The sequence below is a fragment of the Copadichromis virginalis genome, linkage group LG8 (assembly GCF_057382275.1).
Source record: "Copadichromis virginalis isolate Kocher_CV1m ecotype Utaka linkage group LG8, C_Virginalis_male_GT1.1, whole genome shotgun sequence".
Classification (NCBI taxonomy): Eukaryota; Metazoa; Chordata; class Actinopteri; order Cichliformes; family Cichlidae; genus Copadichromis; species Copadichromis virginalis.
In genome coordinates this window covers 20,105,936-20,118,148 of record NC_140625.1, presented here as the reverse complement: position 1 = coordinate 20,118,148, position 12,213 = coordinate 20,105,936, and the positions used below count along the sequence as shown (strand labels likewise).

Genomic DNA, 12,213 nt, shown 5'->3' with positions numbered 1-12,213 from the left:
TATTCTTTTTTTTCTTTTTCCTCTTTTTTTGTGCAAAAAAAACACCCATCAATACCCTAAGGGCCCTTTAGTGAACTTGCCATCACCTACACATACTGACAGCAGAGAGCACGTACTTCCACAGTCCCGCATACGTCACTGAGGTGATAAACAGCCACGGGTCTCACCACAGAGATAAGGCTTCCAAGCAGTCTATCAAACAAACAAAGCCAGATGACGAATCTAGAGAGATGTTAAGAAATGACGCCGTATTGCCCATGTATCTCCTCTGCCACCCTTTTTTTCCATTCACACATTGACAGACAGACAGACAGACACACACACACACACACACACACACACACTATATATATATATATATATATATATATATATATATTAGGGGTGCAACGATACACAAAATTCACGGTTCGGTTCGGTTCGATACTTTGGTGTCACGGTTCGATATTTTTTCGATACAAAAAAAATGTTCATGCCTTTTTAATTTGTCATTTATTAAAATTATAAATATATATTTTAATTCAAAAGTACAGTTTTTAAATTTAACCCTAACCCTTGTGCGTGTTTTTTATTTTGACAGCGAATGCGCACCTGCGGACCACTTATGTGCAGCCCTGGTTATTTAGCTCGTCATATTGCAGCCACAGAAATTCTTTTGTCCATGAAACCATAAAGCTGCACTTTCTTTTTGCCTTATAGTCTGATTTGTCATAACTTCTCCGTTTTGTGGTAAGCTTTTCTTTGGCTGTCACTTCTTCACCCTGACCTGTCTTATTTGGCTCAGCAGAACTAAAATATATATCTGTTTGTGAAGGTTCTCAGTCATCCAGGTCATCGTAGTGAAATATATATCCTGCTGCTTTTACACACGGACTCACATTAGCTCAGCGATTCTCTGCGCGATCAACCTCTCACATGTTTAAGCTGTGGGAGATTTCACTTGTCATGTTTGCATAGTAAGCTAACGATTAATAAGACGATGTCAGAGGAATTGGTGCACAAATTATCATCACTCACAGATCAGTGCTGTCGCTCTCTATACACAGTTCGCACGATTGCAAAGTGAAAGCAAAAAAACAAGCGCAAATTCAAACGCGATTTCAATATGTCACATATTGACAGTGGCTCACCGATGCCAATGACATAATTACCCAGCTACATTTCTGAAAGAATGCAAAAGCATTGACATATATTTTTCCTTCCTACAATAGCCCGACGGGCAGGGAAGAGATAGATTTTGGTAGCCCGACTGAAAAAATCGCTAGCCCCAGGACGTCAGGCTAGCGATATTGCAAGCCCTGTATCTGATTGAGGAATCACTCATCTTTGGAAAAGAGAGTTTATTACAGAGAAATGTCTCTTTCCAAAATAAAAGCTATACTATCCGCTTCTTCTGGGCTATATTCTCAGCAGCATAAGGAGAATCACGTGCTAACAGCTGTCTAAATGACTCGGCTAAAGTTAGTAGCATGCTTGTTGTTTTTGTCTTTGCACTAGGATGATGTCGGCGTAAATGTGCAGTCATATTCGTTGTGTTCCCACTAGTGCTTTCAGGTTAATCTCGTTGAAATGACCTTAACGCCACAACATGGCAAATCTCCGTTAACGAGCTACCGCCGATCGCCCCGTGCGTGGGGCTAGACGGCCAACACGTTAACGAGCTAACTGCGCTAACACACTAGTTCCCACCCATGTAATTGAGCATTGCATGGCACATCCAACATACTGTTTTACTTTAGTCCATGACTCGCTTACCTTCAGGGTCATACGTCACATGAAAACCAAAATAATTCCAAACGCCAGATCTGAATGCGGGTGGGGGAGGTGCCCTGCGCTCTTCCTTCTGACTATGCTGTCTGTGTGGAGCGCTCAGTGGATCTGCGCTCGACAGTGCAGCCTAGGCGGAGTAGTCGAACGCAGATTCACTGAGCGCTCCACACAGACAGCATCGTCAGAAGGAAAGTTGATAAAATAAATTACAAATGTTGTATTGTTCGATACATACGCGTACCGAACCGAAAGCACTGTATCGAACGGTTCAATATCGATACGAATATCGTTGCACCCCTAATATATATATATATATATATATATATATATATACATACACACACATACACACTTGTACATCTACTTTAGTCTGTCCTGGAAAAATCATTAGAGATCCCCCCTTCCACCCCATGCACACACAAATACGCACAATGCATGTAGATGGAGAAAAATAGGGCTGAGAGCCAAAAGACCTGAGGGGCTTTTCATGACAATAACCTTCTGTGGAGTTGCTTGTATCCCTCCACCTAGATCACTGAGAGGTGCTGAAGGATGGATGGGAAAATAAGCAAGATAACCATACAAAATATTAGGCGAGGAACATTCGCACAAAGTACAGAGGAGGAAGAAATCCGTGTCATTTTGCTCTCATGGCCTGGAGAGATGGCAGGCTAAATGCTCTTTTAAAACAGCTTGAACATTGAAATGATGATGGCTCCTTTTGCCTTGGCGAAGCACATTAATACATAGCCGAACGCCATTTCCACTTTTGTTAAATGGCTCACCTATTGAGTATTCAATTACAATGGCTGTCTCTCGTTTGGAAGACGGGGCTGGGACCCATATAAATAAGCTCCCTCTGAGTGTGGAGGTGCAGAATGCATTGGACAGCAATGGAAAGCATGCAGAGCTCCTGTATGGGGGTGGTATATAATGTTAATGGCTGAGAAGTGAGGAGGTTGTTCGGTACTGGCTGTGGGGCAAAAAACTAAGCACATCAACATCATCTGCAGCACTGTTTTATTAAGGAAGCGCATTTTTAAAACATTCTGACAGGGGAAAGAGAAGCCGAAGCACACGGACTGATCTAAATTGAGAAAGCTGTGAATCCTGGCTAAAAGAAATATCAGTCAGGGTGAATAATTCAGCCTTGATTAATCGTTCCATTTGTCTATGATATGCCTAAAATGCCACAAAACAAATCCACCAGTAATGGTCCAGTCCTCCCTCCCCCCCCATTGTGTGGTTTATCTCTCATGCTCAAATAGCAAAAGCAAATTGTGGCTAATTTTATCGGCGAATCCACTGGCATGTGGTTTTTCCAGCGGTAATGATTCCCTCATTCGGGCCTAATTAACTGCGGCCATTAAATGGAGGGAAATGTAATGCCCTGGGTTCCATGTCAGGTAGTCAGAGGAGGACAGCACAGGAGGACTCAATTAGGCCGGTGCTGTTCCCAGGTTATCACACGACATGTTTGCCAATTAAGAGAAGTAGCGTCTGATGTCTATGCGCCTCTGCCGGCACCACCTCCGAGGTCCTGCCAACGCAGAAACCGCACTGCCCCCCTCCTCCTCCTCCTCCACCTCCCCTCAGCAGTGAAGGAACAGACACTACACTATGCCCCAAAAAGGCAGTAATTACAGGATGGATGGGAGACTGTTATATAAGCACGAGGCTGCCGATAGAGCAGGCAGGGCCTGCTGATGCCAGGTTTAAAACAAGTACCAGCAGGATCGAGTTATAGCAGAATTACCCAGGGTAGACTCAAACACAGACACATTTCAACATCAGAAGCTGGCAGGAGAGAAAAAACAAAACAAGAGAAGAAACAGAGGCTATTGACATGTTTTGAAGTCTGCCGTGTTGCAAAACTGTTTGGGAATTTAAAAATGATTAAACGTGAGTTGTGATCTGGCTGAAATAAGTTCCCAGTCGTGGAAAAATAAGGTGGCAATCAAAAACGATCTCGCTCAAATTTATTACATGTCATTTTCAAAACATGAGATCTTACAGCTGCTTTAAACATTTTTTTCCCCAAGTGAGACTAGCTCTGTATCGTGACTCAGTAAGTGTGGGAGAGGAAGGCAGAGACAAGCAGACACATTAGCCTTCCCTTATGGCACATTCTGCAAGGCTATAGGAGTCAGCCTGCATGATCCTGACTGTCACTGACTTGTTATGAAAGAATCGCGGGCTGAGGGTTATCCATCACATTGGGGGGTGGAAGCTGGGGCGAGAGGACGGCCGGGGGGGCTGGAAGGGGCAAGCGTGGGCGAGGCGGCTCTGTTGCCTGTCACTCACCATGCACCACTGCATGACCGGCAACCTTGTCTGGCTTGTGCACAATGGGAGGTCTGGGGCTCGACTGTATGAGCAGTCATTCCCCCCTCCCAGCAGCCAATACAGAGGTGAGGGGGTGGGGGAGCCAAAAGGAGTCAAAACACTCTGGACAGGCATTAGTCCTATACAGACCCTTGAAGATCTCACCGCTTGAGGCGGCTGAGCAGTTAATCAGCCCTCTGTTTCTTTTCACTGAAACTCTTATTTTGGTGTTCTTAGCCAGGTTCAATTTCAGAAAGCGAGCCCTGACAGAGTCTCCGAAAGATAATCTACTTCAACAAACATACATTGCAATTATCCGGAGTCATTAAATCGTAATGACTGGAGGTGTGAGCAAACTTCTTAAACAAACAGTTACAGTACCACCCACTAGAAAATACATAACGCTTGCAAAATGTACAGCACGGTTTAAGGAGACAGAATCGTTCCTCACAGCAATTAGGAAGCAAGAGAGAGAGAGAGAGGTGCATATGTAAAAGGGAGGTCTTATGTTGGGAATGGAAAAGAGGGGAAAAAAGCTGAAGTCAGCAATGGCAATAAATCCTCAAATGCTGAGCAGTTTCTTCCAGCTCTGTCCCGGTCTGCAGACCCCATCTCTAACCTGAAGACGGGGCTCTGTTTAGTAACTTTAGCAGTGGGGAGGCAAGTTCAGCCCAGTGAACATCCACTCCACTTCCCTCTGCTTTGCGCCTGCCCCCAAAGGTGCAGTTTGTCCTCAGAGTTAAGCTCGTCTGCTCTGTTAGAGGATACTTCCCAGCAGCAGCACACTCTGTGACTACAGCTTGACCTCAAATCACCTACTCGCTTCCACAAAGCGGAGAAAAATCGATAGATCAACTGGGATGGAATGGTGACGCAAGTGAGATGATTGATTAACGCGCTCGGTTTTATTCATCTCTTAATAGTGAGCGAGAAGTGAGACGTTAAATGGATACTGAGGAGAGCAATAAGTGGAATCAAAGGTCGGACACAGCCCTTTGATTTTACTTTAAACATGGCGACATATGAAGCACTCAGACAGGACGAACCCCCAGCGAGAGAAAACACAGAAGTGCGATAAACAGGTGTTATAGTTCATTGAATAACACTAAACTGTTTAAGCAGAAAAAAAGGCTTAAGTAAATAAATGATTGATATCTCCACACTTTCATATCTGAGTGTTTAAGAACATAGGTAGTTTATGTATAATATCTATATCAAGAGTATTATGCTTCAGTTTTTGTTCATTCAATGCTACTGTACTAAATCTGACACACGCTGTGGTGAGACAAAAAGGCTAAATGCGCAATGTTAGCGTGACTATGCATAAAGCGGAATGATTTCACATTTTATCGACTAAAAAACAAGAAATTGTTGCACAAGGTAAAATTATACATACAGGCTCAAATATATACCCCTACTAATATTTGGTTGAATCTTCCTTAGCAAACTGAACCTCAACCAGATGCTTTTGCTGACCCTCAACAAGCTTCTGGCTTAATTCTGGCTAGATATTTCACTGCTCAAGTTCCTCTAAATTGGTTGGTTTCTTGGTTTGGACCTAAGTTTTAAGCATAGTCCACAAATTTTCAATAGGGTTGAGGTCAAGGCGTGTGGAAGCCAATTCCAGATGGTTAATGTTAGCCTGCTTTATCCATTTCAGTTTGGGATCATTGTCCTTTTGGAAAATCTGATTGCCACCTAGCTGTTGATTTGAGGTCACATTGAAGGATTTGGAGGTAATCCAAGCTGTCATACATACTGTTACAATGGTGACCATATTAAACCTGGCTAAAGTGCCACCTTATGAGGTCAGCATTTATTCAGGTAACGTCTGTGAACCGAAATCTCAGGCTTCAGACTGCTCTACATACTCCCCATGTATGATGTCAAAGAGAAGAGGGACATCCTTACTATGGAAATCTCATTCAGGAGCAGCAGCTGTGCACTTGTAAACCTGCTGTTCACATCTCTTGTTTGCAAAGTGCAGCCAATCAAAAGAAAGGAAGAGGGAAAAGCAGCTAAATCAGCTTGTCTCAAAGCCAAATATAAGAATTTGTCAATTTCAATTGTAAAATTTGCAAAAACAAATATAATAAGCTGGAAATATCTGTCCTAAAGAGGCTTGAATGCACGTCTCGTTTCACTTACCGTCTCGTTGCCGAACAAGATGTCGACATAAGGCATAACCTTCATCAAGGGCTCTTTAAAGAATTGGCTGATGAATGGTGCCGAGAGGTTCATGCAAAAAATTTTGTTCTTATCGGAAGCGTGTCTTGCCACCTTGACGATCGACTCCGGGGACACAGTGAGGAAAAAACCCTGAAACAAGAGAAAATATTTACTACATTATAATTTCGTGGGTTTGACTGACATCAGCTAAATCAAACAAATTAATCTGTACAGTGCCTGCGCACAGGCAGAATTATCAGTGTTTTGACAACGGTACATAGGCCCAGAAATGACTGAACTGTAACGGGCTCCTGTGAACTGAAACACTTCCAACAGCTAATTTGTAGGTTTTGGATTCTGACGAGGTAGTTTTAGGGTGACATGGCTTGATAATCTTGAAATAACATAGCAGCCAAAGGGCAGGAAAAGGAAAAAAAGAAACTGCAGTGCTCAAACACTTATCTGAAATGGTTTCTTAGAACATAAGCGGAGCAACAAAGAAGAGGAAAAAGGACAGGAAAAAATCCATCCAGGACAAAGCCTGTGGCTGAGCTCCAAGGCTTGTACTGGAGGAAGCAACATGCACATATCCGATGATAGGGCGAACAAAAGTCTTGTCTGGACTCTCCTTACTTGGAAACAAGAGAGGCAGGCCCACTCATTGTGTGAATGAATACAAATCAGGTAAGAAAACACCTTTGTGTTTCAGGTGGAAACCTGAAGCGAGACTCTCCTGCAAGCCACACAAAAACACTCCTCCTTTGATACTGATCTTCTTAACCTTGTTTTTCAGCAACAAGCTGCTCTGTAAAACCACTGTGTCACAATAGGGGCAAAGGGGAGAAGGAGAGGGGGGGGCAAGTTTCAGCTCATTGATACATTTAATCTTGCTGAAAAGCTTCCATTGTAGACTACAGTGCAGTTCTCATTAAAGCACTATGACATTTGCAGCAATAGAGGAGCGACCTCTATGAAAAAGAACAGGGTATAATACCAGTGAATAGAGGGTGACTGTGTAGTCAATCAAATGTACAAGGCATTACAATGCAGCCGTGCTGAGGTGAATTTTTTTTATTATGCATTCATGTGTCATTCTGCTCTCTGGCCAGACATTTTTGTTCCTCTGATGAGCTTGTACGTCCTGCGGGCGTTTTTCTCGGGGGAAAAAAGTCTTCAGGTTGAGGCTCAGGTCATCCTGTGGTTGCTGGGTCACAGTACCATCTGTCGAAAACTAAAAAGGTGTTTTCAATGGGTCCGCCGGCACAAAAAGAACTCACTCTGGGCTAATGGCCCATCACTGACCCTGACATTTTTCTTTTGCGGTGTGCCAATGTGTCAGAGGAAGGGGAGATTGTTTTCTGACACAAATGGTCTTTTTTGGTAGTTGAAAATAAACTGTCATGGTTACCGTAATGTTAACGCTGATCAAAGGCCCGTGGCTCGATCAAATATCCCGAGGGGTGGTGAACTTTAAAAGCCAGCTTCTCTAATCACACACTGGCTCTGTGTAATTTACTTCTAACCTCAGTACCACTGCCAGTGCTATTGCATTAAACTGCTCAGAAATGCAGCAGATTAAGTGATGTTTGAGTGGATTATAAGCTTGAAATACTAAAAAAAACAATTTATACTTATTAAACCTTCAAGTCCATTTTGGTGCTTTGGATAAACTTTAACCTCAATGCATTATGTTAATTGTCTAATTAGCACGATATGTTTATTAATATGTTATTAATGCTATACAGTTTTCCTAACAGACATCTGGTTAGGATGTTTCAGAGAAGAGATGTTTCATGGGCTATGAACAGCACCTCAGTATGTGAATGTAAACAAACACATAGGAGGAAGAATAGGTGACAGGGACACATCGAGATGATGACAGCCAGGAGGAGAAAGAAGCCTTCACTAAAGGGTGAAGGGTGACTACTGGTATGAACTTTGTTTAACTGGGTGTCTGCATAGCCATTTTTATTTCTGAGAAAAAGCTATTAGGAGGAGCGTGTCAGGCTACATTTCACTGTGTGTTATACTTGTATAACTATGCATGTGACAAATAATAAAGAACCTTGAACCTTGAACCTATTAGTATACTAGTCTGGTAAAAAGTGTAATGTTTATGTAAATTATTTATTACTTTGGGTAACAGTATATATTACTGTTACATGCACACACAGGTAGATCCTAGGGTCCTTGCAGGTTCTGATCTGCCTAGCCACCACCTAGCAATGGGCGAAAATGACTCACTTTTTTTGCATTTCTGTACCTAAAACGTTCTAAAAACATATAATTTTTCATTTCAATGCAATAACATCTCATTTATACACACAAAAGCTGATATATGCATGCCTTGCAACCATTTAGCAATAGGCTAAAATGACCCCTTTTTGTGATATTTGTTTTATGCATGGGCATGTAAAGCAATCCTTGTGAATTAAAAGCTCAATCTGTGGAGGCTTTATTTTCCACTCTTGACTACCAAACTCACTCTTCAAAGAGCTGTAGCATCCTTAGTCTTAAGCATGCGATTTAGCTTGGAACACAGTAGCCCCTTCCTCCTATTGTTATTCAAACCTCCTATTTACGAGGGGCAGCCAATCAGAAGAAAGATGGCTTAAAGAGAGATTGGCTTTAACAAAGTTAAGCTGAGGATCAGTATAAGATAATTAAGGGTTATTTTAAACTATGGCTCTTAAAAGCTTCTCTAGCTCAAAAATAAGAACAAGTGGCTCTGAAAAGATCAGTCAGATAGAGAGTGAATGGAAAATACATCAGACCACCCTCCTGAAAAAAGGAATTAAATGATAGACACACAGACAGATAGATGATCTAACTCCGCTCCAAACTACAGGAACCCTGCAAAACAGTCCAACATAAACTATAATAAAGTAAAGCAAAGGAAAATAAAGAGTTTTTATGTAGTCTTTTAACATCTGTCAAAAAACTCAGCTTTGAAGAACAAAAATCCACTTAAAATATTATATAGTGTACATTATATTGCAGGAATCCTGCTCATAAAAACCATGTAGGTCGTTTCTTCCAAACGACACACCAATCTTGTGGCTTGCGGGGAGAAAAAGTCAGACTTTGAGGCATGCAAAATTCCAGTTATCATCAGTAGTCTGTGCTGACTACGCAACGGGAGAAGTTAAGTCTTTAACACTGCGACGCAGATCGTGTATCACGAATACCAGATCTAGTTTCCCAGGTGTCAGAGAGCTCTGTGAAGTGGGGTGACGATCACATTTCCAGGTCAAGATGATCAAAGTGCTGGGTACACTTCGTACAAATTCCACCCAGGCACAACATTCAATAAAGCCTTCAGAAATGCATTTTCCTGGCAGACAATAATGCAGAGCGATGTTTGGCCATGTCAAGTGGTAATTTGAGGGAAGAGCTGGAAAGGCACAGCATCCATTTTCAATGTTTACGCTAAAAAGAGGAATGACTTACACTTTAGGCAGAGAAAGAAAATGTCTAAATGCTACTCTGAGATGAAATTAGTGGTAATCTAACCATAGAGGTCCTAACCAGCAGCAGCAGCAGCACGCTATCACACTTCCTCTGCATTGTATCAGTGTTTTCCCTGGGGCTGCTCACATCTGAAAAGCTGGGTGTGATGGATGGCATGGTGTCACTGGGCTTAAAATAAAAGTGGACATCTGAAGGGTAAAAATGATCTATTTTGGGAAGGGCATTTTCATTTGCGCCAGCAGCAGAGGTGGTCATGGAAAAGAAAAAGCTTCTTTTTTTTTAGGTCTAATTTAATTCTGCAGGAATAAGGGGGAGTGTTCAAAGTAGTGTGTCGTGAAGGTTTTATTTGACACTTCCTATTACTCAAGAATGATGGAAAGAATTTAAACTATCACCACCTCAGTGAAAAGAGTAATTACGTCCATGGCAATTGCGCTAAATTTAATCAAATCTCCAGATCTTAGTTTTATTTATAAAACCACTAATCACAGATTTGTAGAGGATTTTCTCAATATTTCCATATGTATGAAATGAGCATATCCAATGTGTAAAAGGTTTCTTGTAGTGATAAACACAAAGAAATGCTAACATTGCTGTCGCCTGCTGCCCTAGAGATCTTTGTTACATCTTTTATCCCACCACTTCACAGTTTAGCTTCACTTAAAAGGCCAAAGTTAAATTTTCCAGGTACAGCAGGCAGCTGTTATGATATTTTGACTGCCAAGCAACAAATGGCAGAGAAACAATATTAGCAACTAGCTGCTGGTGTAAACACATATGTCCCTCAGGAAGTGGTGGACCAATATTAAATAGAACATACACTGCATTGCCAAGAGTATACGCTCACCCATCCAAATCACTGGATTCAGGTGATTCAATCACTTCAATGGGCCACAACAGTGAGCTGTTAGTTGTACTGTAACTAAGTGGAAGTGACTGGGAACAACAGCAATTCAGCCATGCAGTGGTAGGCCATGTAACACCACAGAGTGGGGTCAGCAGATGCTGAGTTCGCCAGCTTTCTGCAGAGTCAGTCACTACAGACCTCCACACTTCACGTGGTCTTCAGATTAGCTCAAGAACAATGCATAGAGAGCTTCATGGAATGGGCTTCATGGCTGGGCAGCTGCATCCAAGCCTTACATCCCCAAATGCAATTTAAGTGTTGGATGCAGTGGTGCAAAGCATGCTGCCACTGGACTCTAAAGCAGTGGAGAAGTGTTCCCTGGAGTGACGAATAATACCTCTCTATCGGGCAGCCAATGCAATCACAAGGTAGTTTTCAGTGCAGTTCCCTCTGGGAACAGTCATTGTTCTGGCCAACCAGTTGGGCAATATGTATTGTTCCCAAGCAATTGGAAGTTGCCAGGGAATCGCTGACGTGATTGCTCGTTGCACATCTCTTTGGAAGTGGTGGTCACATGGTCCACCCAGGCTATGGCTAGATCTCAAAAGCAGTTGTTTGCAAATACAGTCATCGCATGAACTTCTATATTTTTTCCCCCACTGCGACCCTTTGTGGCCAACAGAAGAACTTGTGCGCTGTGCTTGAAAATACAAATCATTATTCTAGCTGTGTGCCTTCACCCTGTTTAGCACAATGTCACACTAGCCGACTACAAACCACATCATCGCTCTGATACACTGCTCACAGTTTGTGATCTTGCTGCTCGATTTCTATCTATTACCCAAACACGAGCAGTGGTTTCACATGCTTTTCTTTTTTCCTAGTTTCAGCAGAGGGCGGCCTAATGTGACTTGAGACCCTCAATTCAAGTAAAGAAAAGCTTCAATCACACAAAAAGTCTATCGTGCCATCAGAATAAAAACCTGAGATTCCTCTTTGAGCTGCCAAATGTAAAGAGTAGACAAGAATGGAGTTAAAGTGTAGAGCAGGAGAGACATTTGACAACTAAGAGCAGCTACAAGACTGCAGCATTCGACTAAGACCTGCATGAAATCAGACACAGCAGCACGATTTCAATTTTTAAAAAAACATTTTTTGGCATTTACTCTAGCGATACATAACCTTTTTCATAGCAAAGCCCTGCAAGCTAACCTCCAGTGTTTCAAAAGACTCCCAGGCCATGCTATCCCTGTCATTATCATAGACAGCCCCCCCATCACGCTCTCTGGTGCACAGGGTTCATTACACAGAATTAGATGTCACACAGATCAGAGCGCCCGTGATGCCACACAGTGCTCTCCTCCTCTGTTATCTCTGTAAAGCACCGTTGCGAGGTGGATCGATAGCTGAGGTTTGGAGCTTCATTAGCTCAGTATGACTCCATCTCCATCAAGACACCTCTGGCATGCTACGCTAGTGTCGCGAGATATATTTTACTCCCCGATCGTGAAGGTCGTGCTGCTTTACACACAAACACACGGGGGACAAACAAGGCCTTTCACACCTACTGTGCTGTGGGGTAGTGGAGCTGTGGGTGAATCTGTGTTAGGCTCTGGCTCAATAGACAGGAG

General features: G+C 42.6%; 1 protein-coding gene across 3 annotated transcripts in view; it reads right to left on the bottom strand.

Annotated features, from left to right (window-relative positions):
* The window catches only part of adkb (adenosine kinase b), a 131,449-nt gene that overhangs the window by 38,398 nt on the left and 80,838 nt on the right, over window positions 1-12,213 (bottom strand). For all 3 annotated transcript variants that reach the window (XM_085466419.1, XM_085466417.1, XM_085466418.1), the window contains one exon: window positions 6,244-6,414. In XM_085466419.1, the coding sequence (XP_085322545.1) occupies window positions 6,244-6,414 (171 nt within the window). The remainder of the gene's footprint in view (window positions 1-6,243; window positions 6,415-12,213) is intronic.